We start from the raw sequence: 25,853 nt of genomic DNA, 5'->3' as shown, positions 1-25,853 counted from the left end.
CAGATTGCTAGACTAATTGAATGTGAGAGAGTATTAGTGGCATTGGAACTGAGCAACTACCTAAATGATTCCAGTTATGCCCTTCAAGCTGTTACTCAATGTTATGGCCTCCTTGCTCCTATCATCTATCACAGTATTGTTTTGGTACCTGTTGTACGGGTAAGGGTATTTTTTTCCACCCAGATAAGGGTATTTTACAAAGGAAACTCAATAATGCATTTTGGAAAAGAAAAAGCAATGTGTCCTTAGAAAGTACAAATAGGTCAAGAGCAAGTATTATGAAATTTCATGAGTTAACTGAAAAACGTTTTAATAATTTAAATTGTATATCTGGGCGAATAGAAATAAGGACTTAAGATGTGTTTCCCTGAAAAGTCAGTCCCATTGCTGTCCATATTTAAATATTGGCAATATACTTTTCTAGGTTTTTTAAGTTATTTCAATTTTTATGTTCTTGTAATGTTAGAAACAACAATATTTATTCAGAGCATATTGTTAAAGCCATCATCTAGGGGGAAAAACTGATGGATGACCCAGGAGAAAAAAGACTTGATGTCTCTGTGGTGGAGTTGGAATTTTTGGAAAAAGGGTAGGTGGGACCTGGCTGAAGGGATTATATTAGTTGTCTATGCTTCCTAACAAATCACTATAAACTCAGTGGCTCAAAACAACACCCATTTACTATCTCATAGTCTCTGTAGGTCAGGAGGCTGGATACAGGTTGTCTGGATCTTCTGATCAGGGTCTCTCATCAGGCTAAAATCAAGGCGTTGGTCAGAGCTGTGATCCCACCTGAGCCTCTGGGTTCTCTTCCAGACTCATTGGTTGTTGAGAGAATTCATTTCCTTGTGGCTGTGTGATGCGGTCCTCAGTTCTGAAGGGCTGGCTACCAGTGCCCTGCCACATGGCCTTCTCCACCACATGGCAGTTTGCTCCTTTCAGGCCAGCAGGGGAGTATCCTCTAAGATGCACGAGGAGTCTTACATAATGTAATGTAGTGATGAGAGCAAGCATCCCATCACAGGTCCTACTTGCCCTCAAGGAGAAGGGATTATACAGGGCTTGTACACCGGGGGCAGAATCTCGAGGACTGTCTCAGAATGCTGCCGACCACAGGAAGCCATGAGAGAAGTAAGGTCGGACTGCTCATACTTACACGAAGTCGTTGTTATCACCATCGTTGGCTGTCACCGTCCTCGTTGACTCCGATTTTGAGAATCAAGAAGATACGAGTGAACTCATGCAAAGTATAAAGTGTTTAATTCACTACTGAGGAAACTAACCCGAGAGCTTCAGTAACTTAACAAATATTCCCCTTGGAGGGGCTAAACTGGAGCATAGACATGCCTGCTTCTCTCACATGCCCCCCACCTAGTAAGTATTGGGTTGGCCACAAAGTTCATTTGGTTAATAAATTCGTTGTTCAATAAAGTTCTTGGTGAAAATGAAAAATGTGTCTTATTTTTATTTAAAACCAAACAGACTTTTTGGCCAACTCAATAGTTCAGCTATTGAAGAGATCTGCCTCCAAAATCCAAAATCTAGACTCATAGCTGGCAGTTCCATGTCACTTGTGAGTGGATCAGAGCAGTGTTCCAGAATGTGGAATATGCTTCCTCGGGACCCCAAAAGCATTTCCCTGGCATTGTCCTGTCTTCTTAGAGGTGAGAGATTCCAGATGTCAGACCTACTTTGGAGGGAGTGTCTCAGCATGGCCCAGACATTTCATTCATGTGTCAGGCCCCTGACTCTTCTTAGGGTTTATTTCTACCCTCTGGAGGACATGCATCTCACATCTGCAATGTATTTGCCATTTCTTGTTTATTAGGTTCAATTAACATGGCTTTTTGATGGCGGTCTAATGTTTTATTTTGAGACGTGTCCAGAAAGTTCAGGTTCTTTCATAAAATATTAGGTCAGAGGGTGGGAGAGTTATCATTGCCCTGTGGCAAGACTCTAAATGTATGTTCTTGTCTGCCCAGTGTGACTGGGAACTCCTTCTGATACTTCTTCCCCATCGGAGATTACTTCTGTCCAATGGGATAGAAAAGACAACATCAGCCACATCGAGGCTCCCCTTTTAGTGTGCTCCAGCAAAGACAGCCCCCGGGGAACAGCGTCTGCAATTGATGCTTAGGTGGCTGAGTTCAGGGTAGTTCCCGGTCATTCTCCAGGATCCCACTGCTTCAGGGTGCCTTTAACTCAGAAAGTGGGTTGTAGCTATGAGGAAGACCTTAGGAAAGGAGTTTCAAAATAAATTGTATTATTCAGAGCAGGAAAAGATGAGTGGAACAAAGGAGAGATTCCAGAAATAGGCCTCACTTTGGATGAGAATGTAATATATGATGGAATTGGCATTCCACTTCAGTGGGAAGATAATGGATATTTTTAGTAAATGGTGGTGAAACATTTGGATATTCCTTTGAAAGAAAGTAGGATTTGACCCCTGTTTTGTACCATACATAGAAAGTCCAGATGTATTAAAGACTTAGATGTAAAAGAAAGCCAAAACTTTTAGGAAAAAAAAAAACCCAAGAGATTACATATGCAACCGAGGGTTGGGAAACACTTTCTAACCAAGATAGAACTCTTGGAAATAACAAGAAAGATAAGACACATTTGACTATATTTATGGCAACCCACGTGTGACGAAAGGGACCATAACAAAGATAGCAGATAATTTAGGGATCTGGGAAAAGTAGCACTGATGAGGGTAAATATATATAACAAAAAGTCTTACAAATTGACAGTAACTAATAAAAAATGGGCACAGGATAATAATAGGCAGTTTACAGGAGAGCAAATTCAAGTAGCCAAAAAACATATGAAAAGATACTCAAATTCTGAATATCCATAGAAATGCACATTAAATCAGTAATATGATATCACTAGCAGAGTTGAAAAGATCTGTAACTCCTATTGCTGGTGAGAATGTGGGGCAAAGACATTCCCTTTCATTGGTGGGAGAAATGTGAATTTTATTGGCTTTGAAATTTGGTAAAGCAATCTTAATTTTAATTAAACTGAATATAATTTAAGTAAAATTAAAAGCAAATATACCTAACATACAAATTCCTCTGCTCGTAATTTTTACCATAGAGTAAGATTTTAGTAAATTAAAAATTACATTTACCCAACACAGCTGTCCCTTTATTAGCAATTTATCCCATAGATTAAAATCACCCCTAGTTCCACCCGTTGGTTCCATGTGTTCTACCTGCTGGGAACACAGTACCACATAAGGGTCACTGATTTAGAGTATATACTGGGCCCTGGAGGACGGTGCCTCACTCTCGCTGGGTATCATCTCAAAGCTGGCACCTCACTTGCCACTCATTTTGGCAACTGAGCTTGTATAAGGGTGTTTTTTCTGTTGTTGTTTTTGTGTATCCACGCCACACTGCTTGTGGGATATTAGTTCCCCAACGGGGGGATTGAACCCAGGCCATGGCAGTGAAAGCGCTAAGTCCTAACCACTGGACCACCAGGGAATTCCCTGTATAAGCATGTTTATTGTGGCATTCTTTTTTTTTTTTCCGGTTCACGGGCTTCTCACTGTTGTGGCCTCTCCTGCTGCGGAGCACAGGCTCTGGGCACGCAGGCTCAGCGGCCCCGCGGCACGCGGGATCCTCCCGGACCGGGGCATGAACCCGTGCCCCCTGCATTGGCAGGCAGACTCCCAACCACTGCGCCACCAGGGAAGCCCATGTGGCATTCTTGATGGTGGCAAAAAAGCGGGAGACAAAGAGGACATGCAGTAACAGGAGGATGGCCAGTACTGCCAGATTGTAAAACATCAACCTTAAAACTGTGCAACAGGAAGAATCTGGAAATGGCTGAATAAATTATGATTGGTTCACACTAAATAATATTATGTAACCATTAGAAATGATGAATTAGAGGTGTACCTGTAGACTTGGAGGGATTTTTCACAAGACATGCTTGAAGGGGAGATGCATAGTTCAGAAGGGTGTGTATAAATATCATTTTGTAAAATAGCATTAACCCTCCATATATATATATACACACACACACACACACGCACGCGCGCGCATAATTACGTGAGCCTAGAGAAGACTACAGAGCTACTAGGTTGTTAACACAATTTGGGGATATGGTACGGTAGGGTGGGAGAGGGTGATGGTGGAGGGGAGGAATTAAAGCAGCATTAAAAAAAATGCATAAGTGTTCTGTAACAACAGTAATAATATTGTTAGAATGGTGGCTTGAAGCAATTAATATGCCCACAAAGGACCAACCTCCATATATTAATTTGTCTTTTGGAATAATCTGAATGATGAATAGATTGATGCAGTGTCAGCTCTGCTTTTCTGATAGTAATATTGCTCAGAGCTGTGAGGCAGTATTGAAAGCTAAACTTAATTGTCTAGCTCTGGATCAAATTTGGGATCACATAATACGAAGAGTAGTTAAGGAAGTAAGTGCCAATATTAATTGATTTCCTGGGATATGAGTGCTTGGTTTTAATTTTAAAGGAAACTATTATTTCAAGTACCCATATCACTGTATATTTAATATGGTACATCTTTCTCCATGTGGTTTTTCAAAGTCCTCCTAAGCCTGAATGTGATCTTTAGTTTCTTGTATACATGTAACATTCTGCCTATGGCACTTGTCAAAATGAGCTTTGTTTTATTTATTTGTATATTTATTTTATCCTCTCCACTAGTTTTCAAGTTACTTTAGATGCAGGACTCATCTGAAAATTGAATTTATCAGTTTTATCTCCGGGTACACTTCTTTATATGCATAATCAATTTAACCGTAATTATTAAAAACAATAAAATTTGATGGCTTAAAACCTTCATGATTTGAATAGAGCATTTTTCAATGAGTAAGGATGATCGTTTTCAACAAAAACCATTGTGCTTCTATATTTCAGATCTTGATAAAGTGTGTTGAGGTTTTGCAAGGACTACCGAATATTCACTCAAAGAAACATATTGCGAGCTTTGAAAGTGTACAGCACATGATAGCTTGTTGTATCTTCTACATAACAAAGGTATTTATCTCATTCTTTGTCTAGTGTCATGGAACTTAGGAGCCGTAATGGTTTAGCAAGTTAAGCTACTTGTAATCACAGTAATTAGAATACTTTGAAAAATAATACCCCCGAAACATTTTAGTTCCAAAGTAGCCTGAGCAGGCTAGTTGGTAAAGTCTGGAAGGGCCTATCTTAGGCCAGGGAGAGGGAGCTGAAAGAAGACATTTTATGGGACCTCGTTCGTTCTAGAATCAAGAAAGAACAAGATACCAGGGGCAGAGAGGTGTAGGCTTATGTATCCTCACTGCTTGGCTCAAAGGCCAGCATTGTGTGTTTCTTCAAGGGCTTTGGTTGACTGAATCCAGCGAATCTCTTCAAAGAAGGGCCATATTTGCCTACCTGTGTTATGTAGTCTTCCCAGAACCTTTCTGATTTGGCAGTGATCTGGAAGAATACTGCATGGATGGGCTGATAGGATGGGACTTAAGTTTGCTTCTGTGGAGGTCTGGCAACAGAGAAGCCTCTACCCTCTACCTTAGCAAAAAGGTCATGGTTTGCTGGCAGTTCAGGCTCCTGGCCTGACCTCAGGAGCAGAAAATCATATTCCTTCCGTCACTCACTGGTTTGCCGCTCTTGGAGAGACATCTGTGACCTGGTCTGTGTAGATGCTGAGGGAGCATAAGCCTTTAGCAGGAAGAAAAATAACAACTCACTTAAGGGAAGAGGCCAAACACTAGAATAATTGTATTATTTACCCTCACCCTGTTGAAAAGGATCAGAGATGACTTAAGAAAAAGAAACCTTTCAAGCAATGCAATCAGAACAAATTTATTTTTTTCTTCCGGTTTTACTGAGATATAACTGGCATACGGCACTGTGTAAGTTTAAGGTGTACAACATAATGACTTGATTTACATACATCATGAGGTGATTACCACAGTAAATTTAGTGAACATGCATCATCTCCTATAGATACAAAATTAAAGAAATAGAAAAATTTTTTTTTCTTGTGATGAGAACTCAGGATTTACTCTTAACAGCTTTCATATACAACAAATTTAATTTTTGATTAAAAAATAGGTAAAGATTATGATTATGATACTTCTCGAGTCACATCTGGAAGCTCAAGAAATACCCGACAATGTAGAATAGAATTATCTAGAGATAAATTCACAAGACAGATCCAGAAGTCATAACATGAAACAAAGGAGTCTGGAGGTAGAAAATAAATAAGTAGAGAAGTAATCATCTTTCTGAGTCCCAGGCAGGATTAATGTAAGAATATATGTGTAGACACATGTTGGTGAAATTCCTGGAGTCCAAGGATAAGGACGAATCTTAAAGTTTTGAGACCCAAAGAACAGATTATTTATTTGCAATGGAAAGAGAATCAATTAGCTTCAGACTTTTTAAATCAGCAACACTAACAGTTAAATTCCTGGAGCAGCATTTATAGAATCCTGAGGGAAGAAGACTAAGGCCCCAAAATTACTAACCAGGAAAAGATATCATTCATTTGTCAGGGCAAAATAAACATTTTCAGAAGTGCAGGCATTTAAAAAGTATTCTGTCCATGTACTTATCTGAGGACAACACTTGGGGAAATACTCTATCAAATGACAGTTGGTTCAGAACAGAAATCCCAAGATAGGGAAAGACAAAAAGGAGAGGAATAATGGGAGCATCGAATCTTGCAATATATGTATTATTAAAGTTAAATAGATAATAATGATGTGACTAGGACTTTGTAATATAAATGCTAAGTAGGGACTTTTGAAATAGTCAAGAGTCATCCTTGAAAGAAAAACTTAACAGTAACCTAGAAGTGAAGCTTCTATCCTGTTTGGGGTTGAGGGAGGCGTGAGCAGCTATAGATGCATGGTGCGTGTGTGTTAAAAATACATATAGTATAAAACTACATGTTGTATAACATTATTTTTTTTAATTAATTAATTAATTTATTTATTTTGACTGCGTCGGGTCTTCGTTGCTGCGCGCGGGCTTTCTCTAGTTGTGGCGAGCGGGGGCTACTCTTCGTTGTGGTATGCGGACCTCTCATTGCGGTGGCTTCTCTTGTTGCGGAGCACGGGCTCTAGGCGTGCGGGGTTCAGTAGTTGTGGCACGTGGGCTCAGATAGTTGTGGTTCATGGGCTCTAGAGCTGCAGGCTCAGTAGTTGTGGCGCATGGGCTTAGTTGCTCCGCGGCATGTGGGATCTTCCTGAACCAGGGCTCGAACCCGTGTCCCCTGCATTTGCAGGCAGATTCTTAACCACTGTGCCACCAGGGAAGTCTCCACATATTGTATAACATTATTATTTTCTTTTGATGGAATATATATATTTAAAGATGACTCAGGAATATGTAGGCATGAGCTGATCTTTAAAAGCACAGTAGGACTTCAAAATTGACAGGAAAGAAAAGCAAACAGAGGAATGACAGGGAGGAAAAAGGAACAGGAAAAAATGACAGGGATGAAAAATGGCTAATTCAGCCAAAGTAAGAAGAAGGAAAGTGAGATTGTACTTAAGATGGAAGGAATAAAACCAAGTACATTAATTACTTCCCTAAGCGTGAAAGAACTCAGGAGACAGAGACTGTCAGATGGGCTGAAAAGGCAGATTCAAATGTGTATTATTTGAAGAAACACTTGTAAAACAAGATAACAAGCAATTTGAAAAATAAATAGACAAAGATACTGGGAAAATGCAAACAAAAATGAAGGAAGAGTGGCAATTTTCATATTTGAAAAAGCAGAATTCAGTGTCCAAAACATTAATCAGGACAAAGAGAGGCATTATGTAGTGTCCTTCCAGTCGCTCCTGGATGGCATCTGGCACCTTCTGGTCTTAGGGCAGTCTCATTGTCAAGTATTAAAGGTGAAGTCTGAATGAAAACAAAACTTGAATTGTTTACAACAGCAAATTAAAGGAGAAAAACAATTAGGTTATATGAAAAATGCTACAAAGGCGTTTGATAACACTCAGCAACTTTTCCTAATAAAACTTTTAAATAGGTTAGGAAGGGAAGGAAGTTATTGCATAATGATAAAGACATTTACCAAAAATTTTTAGCAAATATCATACTAAACGGCAAATTTTTGAAGCTGTTTCCTTAAAATCAGGCACAGGAGATACTGACTCTTAATAATGTGATTCATTATTTGTAGAGATCTGGTCTGATGAAATAGATAAGGGTATGAAATAATTTTATAATATTAGAAAAGCATAATTTGTAATTGTAGAGGTTTCAAAAACCCATGAAAATCTAGTAAAAGATTACTAGAATTAAAAAGAATTTATAAAATGGTATAAGAATTTATAAGAAGTTATAAAGTTATGTAAGACACAAACTGATAAGTTGGGTTTTTAAAAATGTTTTTCTTATTGTTTTTATTTTTAATATGAGTAGTAGCCAGTTAGAATGGACAGGGGAAATATATACCACTTATAATACACACTATTTTAAACTTAACAAAATGTTAAAGAACCTAAATAAAAGAAATGTGAAATCTTACTGAAGGACACAAAATAAGATCTGCACATATGGCAGGCCACACCAAGTTCCTGAATAGGAAGGCTTACTGTCATAGCTATATAAATCTTTCCTAAAATAATATTTCCATGCATTGCAGTTTTAATCAGAATCCTAGTGAGGTTTCTTTGAAACTGATTAGTGTTACTTAGAAATTCTCAGTAGGTATTAAAATTTACCAAGGCCACTTCAATAAAAAATGGTCTTAACACAGTAACGAGCAAATAGATCAGTGGAATAAAATAGAGACTCCAGGAAGAGCTGGCTCCGGGTCTACAGGAAGAACTTAATATAAGACAAAGATGGCATTTATATTCATTGAGAAAATGATAATTTATCAATAAAAGGTGGTGATATAACTGACTCTTCATTTGAAAATAACGCCAGAGCCCTACCTCATACTGTAAACAAAATGAAGTCCAGATGGATTTGAGGATATTTGGATTGCCTTGAAATCAGGGGAGACCTTTCTCAACAGGGCACAAAATTCAAAAGATACACACACAAAAATAGATAAATAGATGACACGATAATTTAAAAATACTTTTTTTTTAATGATAAGACACTATAGACAAAGCTTAAAGGCATTTATTTTTTAAAAATACAGCAGTTGCAGGATTATTAACATTGATTGCCTCAGGCAGTAATCAATGAGAAAATAGGAAATAATTTCACAGTTTGGGAAAAGAAGGATCAGATTTATTTTTAATTATGGAAGATATGATTAAATATTTCAGTCACCTTAAAAAGTGGAACAGTGAACAAGTACCAGATGATGAATGGCCATCTAATGAGGTCAGAGAGAAGCCATTCAAGGGTTTCAAACCTGGGAATGACGTAATGAGATTTGCATTTTAGAAAAAAGAAATTATTCTCGTTGCACAACAGCTAATAATTAGAGGGGGATAAGATCCAAGGCAGGAAATGAGTTAGAAGGCGAGAGGTGATGAACTAAACTAGTGTGGAAAAAGTGAGAGATAGAATTGAAAGGATTCAAAAGTTATTTATGAGATAGAATTGAGTAGGGGGGGATCAAGGAGGGAGAGGGAAGAGTCCACAGTAATCCAGCTATCTGGGCAGTTGGGTGGGTACAATGCAATTTGTTGAACCCTGGGTGGGAAAGGGGGAAAAGATAATGAGTTTTGAATATATTGAATTTGGGGGCATACAGGATATCCAGAGAGGTGGACATTATATAATTGGACCTATAGGCTTGAAGTTCAGGAGAGGCCAAATATACGTAAAGACAACGGAGTCATTAGTATACGGGCTCAACTGAAGCAACAGAGATAGATGGTATCACCCGGGGTCAATGTGTAGAGTAAGAAAAGAAGAGAATTGTCTTAAGAATCTCAAGGGTGTTGTTAGTCCACGGGTCCCATCCGGCTTCCACTAGGCAAGAGGAAGAATTGGAAAGGTGATTAGTCCAAAGGTGTTTTATTATTCCTAACCCCTCCCCAACCTTAAGAATCTTTCTGGTGCTATTAGTTCTGTCATTGTCACAAGGGGGTAACTGTTGAAAGCAGGGGTCCCACACAATCCAAAGGATCCCTTTCCATTCCCACTGCTCAGTCACACACATACATCAATTAGTGTAATCCTGGGCTAAAAGGGCACCTTCCAAGGTTACTTTTCTTTAGAATATATTCATCTGCTTGGCCTCACCTCCCCCTTTCCCCCCAAACTCTTCCATCAATGAGTATTTCCAGGACAGGGGTGTCATTTTCAAATAAGAAAATACCGGGTTACACTGTCTTTCCAGGGCACTGGGCAGCTGTTCACCTTACATTTAAATAACTAACCGTGGCTGCTGCAGTGTTTCTTCCAGAACAAAGAAACTTTATTCCAAGGCAGCTCGTTGCTTGTAACTTGCCAATAGTAACTTCTCCTGCTAAAAACCAACTAAACAGCCAACCAACCAGCCAACCAAAAAACCAGTCCTGCTTACACAGGCACTCCGTATATGACCGTTAATGGGGAGGAGTCAGGAGAGGGAAGGGATAAGGATGGAGGAGAGGAGAGGTGGCCCCTAGACCAGGGTCCCAGCAGCGGGATCCGGGCACGTGTGGGGTCAGCTTGGACAGGACATCTGCCTCTCCTCTCTCACAGGAGGAGGATGATTATCCTTACGCATGGGCGTGTAGGTGTGTTTGGGGACAGCAGATACGCCAGTTCCCCTGCACTGCTCTCTGGAAAGGAAGCAAGGTCATTTGCAGAGAGTGGGGAGGTGGAGAGTAAGGGTGGGCTTCAGAGATGTGAGAAGATGTTTGTGTAACAGCCCCCGTGGGAGACGGGAGAGAGTGCTGACCTAGAATAAGCAGGGTTTCCACCCAGCGTTTGGGGCCGCGTGGAGGCTGAGGTCCTCCACGAAATTCGCATGCCTCCTCTCTCAGCTGCCTGTGGTTTTTCTCCCACAGCAGTTTGCGGCTGGCTCTGTATTTCTTGACCGCCACCTGTGACTCCAGCCCCTTTCCCCCGCCTGAGGAATCATTTTGAGATCCTCTGGACATTATTGTAGAAATGACCCTGAATGTTCTGGACATTTTCTTTAAAGTATATTGAATTGGCCAAAAAAGTTCGTTTGGGTTTTCTGTGAGGTGTTAAGGCAAAACCCCAAAGAACTTTTTGGCCAACACACTATATGTTAATGTCAGGATTTGATGCTAGAGCTGGTTCTGTCCCAAATTGATACTCTGAGAATTGTCATTTCAGAAGTTTTCTCCAGCCTGACCAATAGACCCAGAAGCCTGACTACCCCTGAATCCCAGATTTGAGGCATTCATTTGATATAAACATATTTTTACAGAGATTTTCTCTTAGGACATGTAAAGCCCAATTAGTCAAACGGCCCTGTTTCTTTTCTCTGTTCTGTTTTAAAAATTGGTAATCGTTCTGGATGGTTCAATCTTTCTTCTTTAAGGAGCAGTATTTTTTTCTGAAAGCTGCCAGAATTCCAAATAAAGTACCACTTCTGAGACATGTCATCTTAAATATTTGATTATTTTCGCATTGTTAAAAAATTTATTATGCCAAACATCTGGCACATTTAAAAAAATTCTATTCACCATTTGGTATGTTAAATACAATTGGTTCTCTGTTTTTCTTTTGTTTGGAAAAATTCATTCTCATTTAGTGTTTTCCACTGGCATTGTTAAAATTTTTATTATGCCAAACATCTGGCACATTTAAAAAATTTCTGTTCACCATTTGGTATGTTAAGTAGAATTGGTTCTCTGTTTTTCTTTTGTTTGGAAAAATTCATTCTCATTTAAGTATTTTCCACTGGCATGTTAAAACAAGGAGAAAAGATTGCACAGTGCTGTATAAACCAAATATGTTGGAAAGCAAAGGTGAATGGGGAGCAAACGTTAGCTCACTTCTGTTTTCTAATAACAAAACTTGTTTCCTCTCTTATCAGTTTTACAACGAGACTGGACAGTTTTGCCTAGCATTCAAAGCCCTGCTTGACCTAACCACACCTACCTTGGCAAAATTTGTTTCACTGTTTTCCTTTCTACATTCTGTCCCACAGTCAACATTTAACACCATTGCCCTGGTCCTACAGAAATATTTCCAGTTCTTAGCATTTGCATTAGGTGTAGGTCTCATGAGCTTCAAGCAGCCCCTCACTGTTTTTCAGCCACCTTATATATTCTTTCCCTGCCTGGGAAGTAATAGTTGTTACTTATCTTAAATACTAACCTATTCAGCTTAACAGAATACACCTACAGATAAATTCATACAAACTTATTTATACCCTGAGAGTATTGTCCTGGGGATTTACGGTGAATACGTCCCCTTTATGGGCTCTTTCACTAGAGCAGGGTCTATGCAAATCAGATTGCTGGCCAGGGAAGCTTTCCTGGAGTTAGTGCTAGAGCCCAGGTTTTAATGACCAAGTAAAGCTATATAAATCAGGTGGGAAAGCTGTTCTGGGAAAGGCCTCAGCTGTAGGAAGGCATGAAGTCCTGATACCATGGTGAGTAGCAGGATTTATACTCGGCTTAATATTTTGTAAGCTTAAAGTGCAAGGAGATGAATAGTGGAAGATGACACTGGAGAGGTAGGTAAGGGCCAGGCTAGAGGAGGCCAGATAACAGTTCATAACCAGGAGCGTGGACGAAAGTGGCAGAGCGGGCCCCTTCTCGTGAGTCAGTGTGTGCTTCCCCTACGGCTCATGGAGAACCTGCCAAAACCAGCTGACCTCCAGCCTAGTTTACTGCCAGAACATCTTGTAAATCATTTACTGCTATAAATGCCCCCAAGACATCATGAGGTCAGTAATTGTGCCATTTCACAAAGAAGACAACTCAAGACAAGAAGTGGTGGTTATGTGACCTTTAAGAATGATTTTGTTTTAGCATGGATCTTTTAAGTGGAAATGTTTTTTCATAGTTAACTTACTATACCAAAAGAGGTATGGCTGTATGTCCCAGAGATATGGAGAATTCATTACTGATGAGATTCCTGGTTTTGTCCTTTATTTAAAATAGTGAAATCATGCAGTTTTAATTCTAGGGAAATATGATCTGGAGGTAAGCTTACAGTTTTCTTAACAGAAACAGGGGAGTTATATCCAAAACATGAGACTTTTTAATTTATGGAAGTTGATACATGACTCTTGAAAATAGACTTGAGTTTCCAACAGAGATAATTAATAAATATTTTAAATTAGATTCTGCGTTCATGGAAGGAATATGACCTGGCAGTAATGATTATAAATTATGGAAAAAAGATGTTGGACATCACATCAGGGTGCAAATCTCTGTTTGGTGTTACTGACCAAGAAGAAATGCCAGAGGAGGTAATTGTTCTTTGTGTTTCATCTTTAAAGGTATATTTAGCTGAATTTTCTAAGAGGTCATGTAGTATTAGTGAACATGTTAGAAAATTGATCAATTTTTAATTTGTTGTATTTACATAAAAGAAAGCGAATATGTGAAGAGCTTTTTTTCCTTTTAATTATTATCAAGAAAATGAAAAGGTATCCGTGCTAGAATACTTAATAGCCCCCTGTCACACGTACTGATGATCAGTTAGGTGTTGATAGAGAGCTTCCTACACCCAGTTGGACATTGGACTGAAAGCCCTCCACAGTCTCTCCCAGACTGAAGATTTTTATTATTCTGAGTGGGTCACTGAATGCAGAAAATACACGTCAGAGCTTTTCACTCTGTTCAAAGTAGATTTCCTAAACTCCCTGTGACACCTCAGTTGTCTCCTTTATGAGGCTGGTAATGTTAGAGACAACTTTTTAATATCTGCCTCCCTAGCATGGGTCTTACTAGAATCTTATTTTATTGCCTTTTCTTGAAACTATGTGGCTAAATGATTTTGTAGATCAAATCTTGAAGTACTGCTTAGTTTATCAGGTTTCTGAGGAGCATTAGGAGCTACAGTACTTGACGCCCCTTCTGTGACTGGGGCCAGGGTAGAAACTGTTACCCCCAAGCCTGTTTCAGTTGGAGTAGCTCCATTTCTCTCTCTATTATATGTTGCAAAAGCTTAAAAAAACCCCACTGGATGAATATTTTTAGCCATACTACATTTGTTGGGGGGAGGGTTGTCTAGAGAAGGTTTTGATTAAGCTGAAAGCAACTTGAGCGTTTTTTTTTTTCACCAAGTGTTGTCCACTCAAGAGTCCATCAGCCAGACCCTTTATGTCACCCAGGCCTTGACTCAGGGCTCTGTCCCTTCACATCATGGTAGGACAGGACCCCTTGCCCCTTTCCTTGGAGCCTCTAGTCCAGCAGAAGGTTGTGATACTTCTTTCAGACTAAGACTGTAGGGACTGAGAACCTAATACCTACTTTATGGGAGTCAGAAGTCATTATAACCATTCAGGGTCCCTTTAAGCCTAAAAGAGCTTGGGAGGTCTATTTTTTTGGAGAAGAGGAGACATTAACCAGTCCATTCTCAGGCTCAGACAGATGAAAGCATGGTGGGGAGCCTGAGCTCATACCCGCCAATTCTTAGTCCACTAATTGCTGATCCTGTTATGTGCAATGAAAGGCAAAGCAGCAAAAGCAATTAGCTTCCTTGTAAAGAAGCTCCCTCTGGGAAAAAGAAAGGAAAAAAAGGAGAAAGGGATACATTTCTGAGAGCATTTTCTTTTGAGGATTTTTAGAGATATACCCTCAACTGCTCTCAGAATGGTGTGTGTATTGGGGGGAGCTGTTTAGGGGAGCAGAAGTTACTAGGAAAAAGGGAGAGGGAAGAGAAGAAATATTTTGGTTAACATCCATAAAACAATACTGTGTCTGGCATTTAGTTAGGCTACAATGGCTTATTATTAATTATTAATACATTTTACCATGTAGATTCATAGTTTGGTCTACCAAGTATGAAACATAATTTAAAGAATATTATTTGAAAATGACAATTCTTGAAACATGTTGAAGTACGTTCTGACATTTAACCAATGTTTCTAGGGTTCTTCCAAGAAGTCTTCCAAGACTAAGAAGCCACAGCAGATATTATTACCTGAAAAAATAAATGAACACCTGGGTTTATTGGAGACACGCCTACTCAAATTGACAAAGCAATGTAGTGTTTTTTTTTTCTTTCTGTATAATTCTGTTTAGCATTTTGCTGTTTAAAATAGAAAATATTTTGTTAAAAGGATTAGGATGAGATTAGCATTTGGTAAACCCTTTAAGGTTTATGCAGTGCTTTTACATTGTGTCATTAATCCTAACCATACTTTGTTAATAAGGGATTGCTAACCACTTTTTACAGATGTGGCTCATAAAGATTAAGTGATTTATTTAGCATTACATAGCTGACTTGGATTTGAGCCTAAATCTTCTCATTCTAAGGCAGGGTTTCTCAGCTTCAACACTATTGCCAATTTTGGCCAGATAGTACTTTGCTGTGGGGGACTGTCCTAGGCATTGTGGATGTGGAGTGACACCCCTGGCCTTTGTCCAGAGATGCATAGCACACCATTCTCCCTGCATTCTCCCCAGCTGCGACAACCAACTGTGAGGCAAATGTTGGCAAATATGTTGTGGAAGGGGGACACAAAATTGAGAATCACTGCTCTAAAGACAAGAATGTAACTGAGAAATAAAGTGATGGCATGACGGGTGTTATGTACGAGTGATTTGAACCATGGTTTACTCAAGTGAGATGGACTCAAGTGAGTCATTGTGCTGTATAGTAATTTAATAATAGACCAAAATGTTAACACAGTGATTGGAGTTTGAGAGATTGCAGTTTGGAAATCTGATTAAGATATTAATTTAGTTTCTGGTGATGACAATTATTATCACATTTTTAAGAAGCAGGACTTCAAACCTTCTAGAAGAACAAAAGAGTGCCTACGTTTATCTCATTAGGAGGCTCCACTTTCGGCCCCTTGGTCTGTTGGGAAGTAACTAAACTTGTAGAGTTCTGTGACCCCACCTCACCTCTCTACTTTGTGCCTCAGTGATATCTGGGTGGTCTTAACTGTTTCAGAATTCCCTGACTTGGATCTCTCATTTTACTTCAGTGCACTCCAAGTCTGTTTCAAGCTGAATTTATGAAATGAACCCAATGCTGTGTTATTCACATAACCAGTAAACCTAGTTTGGGGAAAGCTGTAATTGTCTGGGTACATATAAAAATATATAATTTCTTAAAATGTAAAGTGTTCTGGAAATGTGAATTACTTATTTTCATATTATCAACGCCCCCAAACACATTTTAACATTTTACTAAGAAGCACAGTATGATGTTACTAGCTAAACAGTAGATTCAGTAACAAAACAATAATAAAAATAATAGCTTTGTACAGTGCTTTCTGTGTGCGAGGAACTATTTTAAGTGTTTCATGCATATGAAAACTTATATAACCCTTATATAACAACCATATGAAATAGGTACTGTTATTATCCCCATTTTAAAGATAAGGAAATTGAGGCACAGAGAAGGTGAGTAACTTCCCAAGTTCTCATAACTAAAAAGTGTCAGACTTAGGGACTTCCTTGGAGGTCCAATGGTTAAGACTCCATGCTCCCAGTGGGTTTGATCCCTGGTGGGGGAACTAAGATCCCGCATCCTGCATGCTGTGCGGCCTAAAAAAGAAAGTGTCAGACTTAGAATCTGAACCCAGGCATCCTGGCTCTAGGGGCTGTCCTGTTCATTATTCTATACTTTACTGTCTTTTAAAGATTTTTTTATAAAAATGGAGTTCATATAATTGGTAGGTTTCTGAACCTGATATTTGTTGATACACAATAGCTGTTGAATGAGAAAGGCTCATGCCTTGGAAACTCTTCCCCTATTTGGTGGTAGACTCCTTGGCCTTTAGGGGGAAAAAAAAAAATGAAAGGAAAATAATTAAGATTATTGGATTTTTTAATCTCCAAAATATGATATAATTGATATTTTAAGGCACATAATTTAGAATGTATACTTGGGTATTTTCCTATTTTTCATCCCCAGCAAAGAATTTTCATTTTTGCTTATTGATGTTAAACAGCACCAAGAACTTAATTCCTTTTAACCTTAGATGTTACAACTGAACTCTCAGGAGCAGAGGATCCCATATTTCTTTACCCTATAGTTTTCAATTGGTCGGTCAAAGATGCTGTGAAAGAAGGTAGGTGACCTAAACGTACATATGTTGTTCACTCACCTTACTTTTGAATATCTTTTATTCTGTGGATTCTGTTTTCTACTTAAAGGTTTCACTTGTTCTAGGCAGAATATTTCAGGTTCTTACCCATTCAGAATAAGGCAGGCTCTCGATTGCCGAGTAATGAAAGAGACCAAAATAGGTACCTGATTTAAAGTCTGGAAAGACGGAACCTTGATGGTGGCTTATTTTGGCAGTCAGTGGTGTTATTATGAAGCTTACAAAAACTAGGGAATTGAAAAATGTGTTAGTGATCTTTAAGCTTAGCTATGAAGAAATAGCAGCATTATTGCTTAATCTCAGAGTGAAATATAATAAAAATTAGGATAACTAGTTATTCTGGCAACTATCAGCAATTTTTTTCCCACCTAGTCATATATATGTTAGAGGCAACTTTTAGGAAATCTTACAACACCAAGCTGTTTGAAAAATAAATGAAATTTAGACCGTAAAGGAATATTTTATTTTAGAAAACCAATAGTTTCACCACATTTACTCCTATACATTTTTTAAAAGTGAGAAATCTAAAAAGTAGGTTAATAAACTCGTCTGTTACAACAAAATGACTAATAGCAATAGTAACCTTTCAATGACAATGACCAAGTGTATTGGTGATTATATATGAACCTTCTTGTTTTCACAGTTATGAAATTTAAACAGAGACCTAGATTCCTGGAATTCTTTACACAAGTTATGCAAAAATGTATGAATGATGAAAACTTTCAACTTACGGTGGAGATAACAAATCCTGTCTATGCCTTCTTGCAAAGGTATTTATAATATCTGTTTTATTAGCATTAACAACTTTAAAAAATGAGTAAAATTGTTCCTTAAAGATATATAAAGTGGACGCAAAAGAGAGTGGGGTATATGCAGTTAAAACAGCCATCTGGGAGGTAGTGAGTATTTATGTCTGTGTAAATAAATAAATAAAAATATTCGTACAGCTGAACTAAGGAATAATAGAGCATGTTTATATTTATAGCAGGAAATAAATTAGGCCTTTTGGTATTGAGTCAGTTTGGATGATAGCATCTCTAGGCTATCAGCATCTCTCGCACGGACTTTTGGGTCCACTTATTTATTTATCTAATTAATTTTTTCATCCAGTTTTATTGAGGTATAACTGACATACAGCACTGTATAAGTTTTAAGGTGTACAGCATAATGATTTGATTTACATATATCATGAAATGATTACCACAGTGGGCTTAGTGAACATTTATCATCTCATATAAATGCAACATTAAAGAAGTGGAAAAAAGTTTTTTCTTCCTTATGATGAGAATTCTTAAGATTTACTCTTAACAAGCTTTATTTATAACATACAGCAGTGTTAATTATCTTTATCTTGTTGTACATTACATCCCTAGTTCTTATTTATCTTATAACTGGAAGTTTGTGCCTTTTAATTATTTTCAGTAATTCCCTCTCCCCCCACCCCCTCCCTTTGATGTAGTCCCATTTGTTTTTACTTTTGCTTTTCTTTCCCTTGCCTGAGGAGACATATCCAAAAAAAAACTGCTAAGACCAATGTCAAAGAGTATACTGCCTATGTTTTCTTCTAGGAGTTTTATGGTTTCAGGTCTTACATTTAAGTTGTTAATCCATTTTGAGCTTATTTTTGTATGTAGTGTGGTTTTGAGGTCCAGTTTCTAATTCTCTACAGTAGCAAGCAGAGCCATTCTTTGCAGTTCCCATATATATATGTGAACGGGGAGTTCCTTAAAAATAGAAGTAGTAAAACTTAAAGTTAACCCTCTTATTCTCTAAACCTGAATGGCTCTCTCTGCCCACAAAGAAAATTGTTGTGTTCTGTGCCAGTTATGAGAGATGCTGAGTGAATCCAGCTTTTCTTCCAATAATTGGGTTTTAATTTCAACACTGGACATAGGTCTGTCTATCTCATTCTAGGAAAAGAAAACATCAATGACACAAGATCTATTTTAAAAATGACAGCAGAAGAGAAACATTCTCATAAAAACCTACGGGAAAATATTCTTCCTAAAATAGGCACTACATTTATTAGAACAAAAACTTGGAATATATGTGCTTCATGTTTTCAAAAGATGAAATTGCTTCTATTAAATAAAGCAGGCCATGGTAATGAGAGAACTGGCCAGAATTAGAAAGTCCCAGAAAATTAAATAAACCATAGCTAAAATGAGATGTTTGGAATCTGTAAATAATATTCTTGATACCAAAGAAAATCAGAATGCACTTTCAGTGAGCAGTAAAATTTGGAGGGCTGACCGTGGAGGTCCAATGGAAGAATAATAGATATTCTGAAAGAGGAAAACAGAATAAGTGGTTTAGGCCAGTGGTATAATAAAATATGTGAGTTTGGAGATTGAGCAGTATAACTGAGTTCAAGCCAAAGGTAATGATTTCAATTTTTAAGGCTGAGCAGATGTTTTAGGATGTTCTTCTCCAAGTCAAGGAATATAGGGGAGGGGCAGATGCAACACCTTGATTTCTACTTTGATAGCAGTATCTATTTTCTTTTTTTGTTTATATGCATGACATATCTTTGCGCAAAGAAAAAATTTTTTTATACTTCAACAGACAAATATGCAGCAGTATTTTCTTCCAATTTTATAGTTTCATGGTTTAGATTAAATATTTTAATCCATATGGAATTTCTTTTGGTAGGGTTTAGATTTTAAATTAGGGGGGTTTTCCTGTAAAAATTTTAATCAACTGTCTTGGTAACATTTAAAGAGTAATCTCTTTGTTACTTATTGTTATTTTTTTTTGCGGTACGCGCGCCTCTCACTGTTGTGGCCTCTCCCGTTGCGGAGCACAGGCTCCGGATGCGCAGGCTCAGCGGCCATGGCTCCTGGGTACAGCCGCTCCGCGGCATGTGGGATCTTCCCGGACTGGGGCACGAACCCGTGTCCCTTGCATCGGCAGGCGGACTCTCAACCACTGTGCCACCAGGGAAGCCCACGTTACTTATTTTTAATGCTACCTTTTCACGTTGGTGATTCTACTAATAATGCTTATAAATCACAATGAAGATATTTCATGAATTTTCATGTTCTACATAAAAAAAAATCAAAATATATGGGAATAACTGCTAAAAAGACAAGGCTAATTTGATAGAAACATAGTAATATTAAGAGTTTAATGTACTACTTTAAAAAGAAAAACGAAAAGGACAATAGAAAATGTACATGATATAACTAATAAGATTAATTTAATATATATAGCCAATTGAGACAAAATACTCTTTAAAGCACTTATTTAATTTAAAAATGTAATATTTAAGCTGCAAAATAAAGCTCAATATATCACCTAGACTAAAATTTGTAAGGACCACATTCTCTTACAGTACAATAAAACTGAAATTTTATAACAAAATTAATTGCTAGCATATATAATTATATAATTTTATAACAATAAATTACTGCCATATATAATTGTATATAATTATAGTATATAAAAAAGAAATCTAAAACTAGAGAGCGTTTTGAAAATCATGCTAATGAGAAGCCCACATATCAAATGTACTCAAAGCAGCAGTTAAAGACAAATTTTAGCTTTAGAAGCTCCTGTTACTTACTAAATGAGAAAAATAAAATCAAATGAACTTTGATTGGGCTTGAAAAATTGGAAAAATAACAAAATAAATCTAAGAAAGCAGAAAGAAGAAATAAATAAAAGTTGAAATTAATTTTAAGTTGGTGTTAAAATAGTCCAGTTGGCTAGGGTTACTTCTTTGAATATATGAATAAATGAGGTAATTTTCTGGCCAGCAAAATAAGAAAAAGTGAAATGTAAGTAATCCAAAGAGAAAATAGTCATAAATTTGGAAGTTGTTAAACATTAGATAACAGTGTATGTAGTTTAATATGAATAAATTTGAAAATCTAATCTGAAGTGATGATTATCTGGAAAATTTTAAATTGTAAGAATTCATTGAAGCAGTAAAAAAAATTGGAGAGCTCAAAAACTTTTTAAGGCTAGTTCCTTCATAGGAACACATAATTTTGTTTTACATAAAGCTACTTCAGAGCATGGTTATAGTTTCCTAGTAAATTTATCACAGCAGGCTCTGATAACAGTTTTGTAAAAAGAGAATAAAAAAATAGAAAATTAGAGGTCAACTTTATTTAGAAGTATATAGAATAAAAATAAAACACTAGCTTATAAATTTAGCAGTGAGAATGTAGATTTTGTTCTCAATATAAATATAGTAGAAAATCTAAATATAATTATCATTAGTAGTCCAAGGAGTCTTTTATAGGTGCTAAAAAGTCATGTGGTGACGTTCAGCAGCAATTCCTGGCAAATTAGGATTAAAAGATTTTCTTTTAAAATACGCAGTACAACAAAGAAACCTATTATTCCTTCTATCATTTAAAATTATTCTGAAAGTTCTTGGCAGCACACTAAAATAAATAGAAATTAGGATTAGAATTTATGTGATTATCACATAATACGGTCTCAAAAATGATTATCAAGTGAAATCCACAGTGAATTACTGTGAAAATGGAGAGGAAAGATTGATATCTGCAAATAATTATTACTTTTTTAACTTAAGTTAGTTAACTGAAAACTATCAGAGTTAATAATAGAATTCCATAGGATGGGTAGATGCAAAATCAACGCTTTGCTGTATCAACTAGAAAATATAATGGAAAAATGATCCCATTTCTGTGAACTACAGGATTAAGTTTATCAGGAATTGTGAGGGGATTTAGGCTAATATAAAGAAGACCAAACATCTTTACTAAGAGGTATGAAAAAAAAAATGACTTGAATAAATGGAGAGACATAGTACATTACTTGATAAGCAGATGGAATATTGTGAAGATTTCTGTTATTCTCAAATTAATTTGTTGATTTAATGCAATTCCAGTCAGATTAGTTTGTATGGAATGGGCTGGAGTAATGAAAAATATTTTAAAAATGAAAAAGCGTGAATGAGAGCCTTGTGCTGTCAGATAAAGAATAACAGATTTGTGTTTGTGAAATAATAGGCAGACAGTCATTGGAACTCAGTGTTTTGGGTCAGAAGCAGGCAGTGATATAGGTAATCAAAACAATAAATCATGAAATCAAAGATCAATAATGATTACATAAAAATTTAGAAGTACTATTTTTCATAATACACCATAAACAAAATAAAAAGCAGTCAGGACTAGGAGGAAGCAGTCTATGAAGAGGTTGAGGAGTGGAGGGGTTTATTCAGTGGATGAGAGTTCTGCAGAGCATGGAGGAGAATGCTGAGAGGGCTAGGAAGACGGTGGCCCAAGTGTTCACCCATGACCTCCTCTCCTTCCCATCTGTTTCTGGAATAGCAGCAATAAAAACATTGTGGTGGGGTGGGAGAGAGAGGAGGTAGAGAAGAGACAAGCTGGTTGGAAAACAGCAGGCAACTAGTGTCAGGATGCAAGTAGCAGAGCAGAGGATAGATTGTCAAGTCCCCGGTGATCAGTGGTCCAAGCTTTGTAGTTCAGGCAGACAAAACATTTGCCAAAATGAATGCCAACTAACTGAGAGACTCTTGGAATTGCTGCAGCTTGGCTGGAGTCCCAACCAAGCACAGGATCCAGGATCATCTTTATCAAAATCGAAGTGAGAGGCTGACCACTACTAGGACCAAGATGAGTTTGGGACCCCAGCCCCTGGAACTAGCTACCAGATTCACCTGGTCATTTCCTTCACCTTGTGTTAATATGACTTTACATTTTATTTAATTTAAGCTTTTGGATCCCATTTATCATGTTATAGCAGGGTGGTGTTGTACCTAGCAAGTACTTACCAGAGGAAATATAGATTTTAGGAAATATATAAATTTCAAGGAAAATAGGTAGTAAGTACCAATAGAGGGAGGGATAATAAGCGACCTTACAGTATTCGGAGAAGGGGACAGGTAACCACAGGGGTCGATGGCAGATTAAAAAAAACAAGGTTGAGAATCCTTACAGGTGATTGGGGGGAAGGGAGAACATTTAGTACTGTCCGCCTTTGGCATCCACTCTGCATCCAGGCATTCAGCCAACCATGGATCGGAAATATTCGGAAAAAAAGTTCTGGAAAGTTCCAAAAAGTAAAACTTGAATTTGCTGCACTCCCGTCAATTATGTACATAGCATTTACATTGTATTTACAACTATTTATATAGAATTTACATTGTATTTAATTTATTTATTCCAAAGAAATTCAGGCTAAATGCTTTCATGATTAAAAGGTATCATTCTTTTTTTTTTAAAATATCTTTATTGGAGTATAATTTCTTTACAATGTTGTGTTAGTTTCTGCTGTATAACAAACTGAATCAGCTATATGTATGCATATATCCCCATATACCCTCCCTCTTGCGTCTCCCTTCCACCCTCCTTATCCTATCCCTCTAGGTGGTCACAGAGCAGGGAGCTGATCTCCCTGTGCTATGCGCTGCTTCCCATCAGCTATCTCTTTTACATTTGGTAGTGTATATATGTCCATGCCACTCCCTCACTTCATCCCAGCTTACCCTTCCTCCTCCCTGTGTCCTCAAGTCCATTCTCTATGTCTGCATCTTTATTCCTGTCCTCCACTTAGGTTCTTCAGAACCTTTTTTTTTTTTAATTTTAGATTTCATATATATGTATTAGCATACAGTGTTTGTTTTTCTCTTTCTGATTTACTTCACTCTGTATGACAGACTCTAGATCCATCCACCTCACTACAAATAACTTCGTTTCTTTTTATGGCTGAGTAATATTCCATTGTATATATGTGCCACATCTTCTTTAGCTGTTCATCTGTCGATGGACACTTAGGTTGCTTCCATGTCCCGGCTGTTCTAAATAGTGCTGCAGTGAACACTGTGGTACATGATTCCTTTTGAATTATGTTTTTCTCAGGGTATATGCCCGGTAGTGGGATTGCTGGATCATACGGTAGTTCTTTTTTTTTTTTTTTTTAACATCTTTATTGGGGTATAATTGCTTTACAATGGTGTGTTAGTTTCTGCTTTATAACAAAGTGAATCAGCTATACATATACATATGCTCCCATGTGTCTTCCCTCTTGCGTCTCCCTCCCTCCCACTCTCCCCATCCCACCCCTCCAAGCTGTCCCAAAGCCCTGAGCTAAAATCCCTGTGCCTTGCGGCTGCTTCCCCCTAGCTATCTACCTTACTACGTTTGTGAGTGTGTATATGTCCATGACTCTCTCTCGCCCTGTCAAAACTCACCCTTCCCCCTCCCCATATCCTCAAGTCCGTTCTCCAGTAGGTCTGCGCCTCTATTCCTGTCTTATCCCTAGGTTCTTCATGACATTTTTTTCCTTAAATTCCATATATATGTGTTAGCATACGGTATTTGTCTTTTTCTTTCTGACTTACTTCACTCTGTATGACAGACTCTAGGTCTATCCATCTCATTACAAATAACTCAATTTCATTTCTTTTTAAGGCTGAGTAATATTCCATTGTGTATATGTGCCACATCTTCTTTATCCATTCGTCCGATGATGGGCACTTAGGTTCTTTCCATCTCCGGGCTATTGTAAATAGAGCTGCAATGAACATTTTGGTACATGACTCTTTTTGAATTTTGGTTTTCTCAGGGTATATGCCCAGTAGTGGGATTGCTGGATCATACGGTAGTTCTATTTTTAGATTTTTAAGGAACCTCCATACTGTTCTCCGTAGTAGCTGTAACAATTTACATTCCTACCAACAGTGCAAGAGGGTTCCCTTTTCTCCACACCCTCTCCAGCATTTATCATTTGTAGATTTATTGATGATGGCCAATCTGACCAGTGTGAGATGATACCTCATTGTAGTTTTGATTTGCATTTCTCTCATGATTAGTGTTGTTGAGTATCCTTTCATGTGTTTGTTGGCAATCTGTATATCTTCTTTAGAGAAACGTCTGTTTAGGTCTTTTGCCCATTTTTGGATTGGGTTTTTGTTTTTTTTGAAACTGAGCTGCATGGGCTGCTTGTATATTCTGGAGATTAATCCTTTGTCAGTTGCTTCATTGGCAAATGTTTTCTCCCATTTGGAAGGTTATCTTTTCACCTTGTTTATGGTTTCCTTTGATGTGCAAAAGCTTTTAAGTTTCATTAGGTCCCATTTGTTTATTACTGTTTTTATTTCCATTTCTCTAGGAGGTGGGTCAAAAAGGATCTTGCTGTGATGTATGTCATGGAGTGTTCTGCCTGTGTTTTCCTCTAAGAGTTTTATAGTGTCTGGCCTTACATTTAGGTCTTTGATCCATTTTGAGTTTATTTTTGTGTATGGAGTTAGGGAGTGTTCTAATTTCATTCTTTTACATGTAGCTGTCCAGTTTTCCCAGCACCACTTATTGAAGAGGCTGTCTTTTCTCTATTGTATATTCTTGCCTCCTTTATCAAAGATAAGGTGACCATATGTGCATGGGTTTATCTCTGGGCTTTCTATCCTATTCCATTGATCTATATTTCTCTTTCTGTGCCAGTACCATACTGTCTTGATTACGGTAGCTTTGAAGTATAGTCTGAAGTCCAGGAGCCTGATTCCTCCAGCTCTGTTTTTCTTTCTCAAGATTGCTTTGGCTGTTCGGGGTCTTTTGTGTTTCCATACAAATTGTGAATTTTTTTGTTCTAATTCTGTGAAAAATGCCAGTGGTAGTTTGATAGGGATGGCCCTGAATCTGTAGATTGCTCTGGGTAGTATAGTCATTTTCACAACATTGATTCTTCCAATCCAAGAAC

At 37.7% G+C, this 25,853-nt stretch overlaps 1 protein-coding gene across 2 annotated transcripts in view; it reads left to right on the top strand.

Annotated features, from left to right (window-relative positions):
• Positions 1–25,853, top strand: part of CFAP54 (cilia and flagella associated protein 54) — a 297,839-nt gene that overhangs the window by 95,006 nt on the left and 176,980 nt on the right. For both annotated transcript variants that reach the window (XM_065887671.1, XM_065887669.1), the window contains exons 25-30: positions 4–159; positions 4,904–5,023; positions 13,212–13,340; positions 14,968–15,082; positions 17,034–17,123; positions 17,803–17,929. In XM_065887671.1, the coding sequence (XP_065743743.1) occupies positions 4–159; positions 4,904–5,023; positions 13,212–13,340; positions 14,968–15,082; positions 17,034–17,123; positions 17,803–17,929 (737 nt within the window). The remainder of the gene's footprint in view (positions 1–3; positions 160–4,903; positions 5,024–13,211; positions 13,341–14,967; positions 15,083–17,033; positions 17,124–17,802; positions 17,930–25,853) is intronic.

This window comes from Phocoena phocoena, chromosome 11, assembly GCF_963924675.1.
Source record: "Phocoena phocoena chromosome 11, mPhoPho1.1, whole genome shotgun sequence".
NCBI lineage: Eukaryota > Metazoa > Chordata > Mammalia > Artiodactyla > Phocoenidae > Phocoena > Phocoena phocoena.
This window is presented reverse-complemented; position numbering and strand designations above follow the sequence as displayed.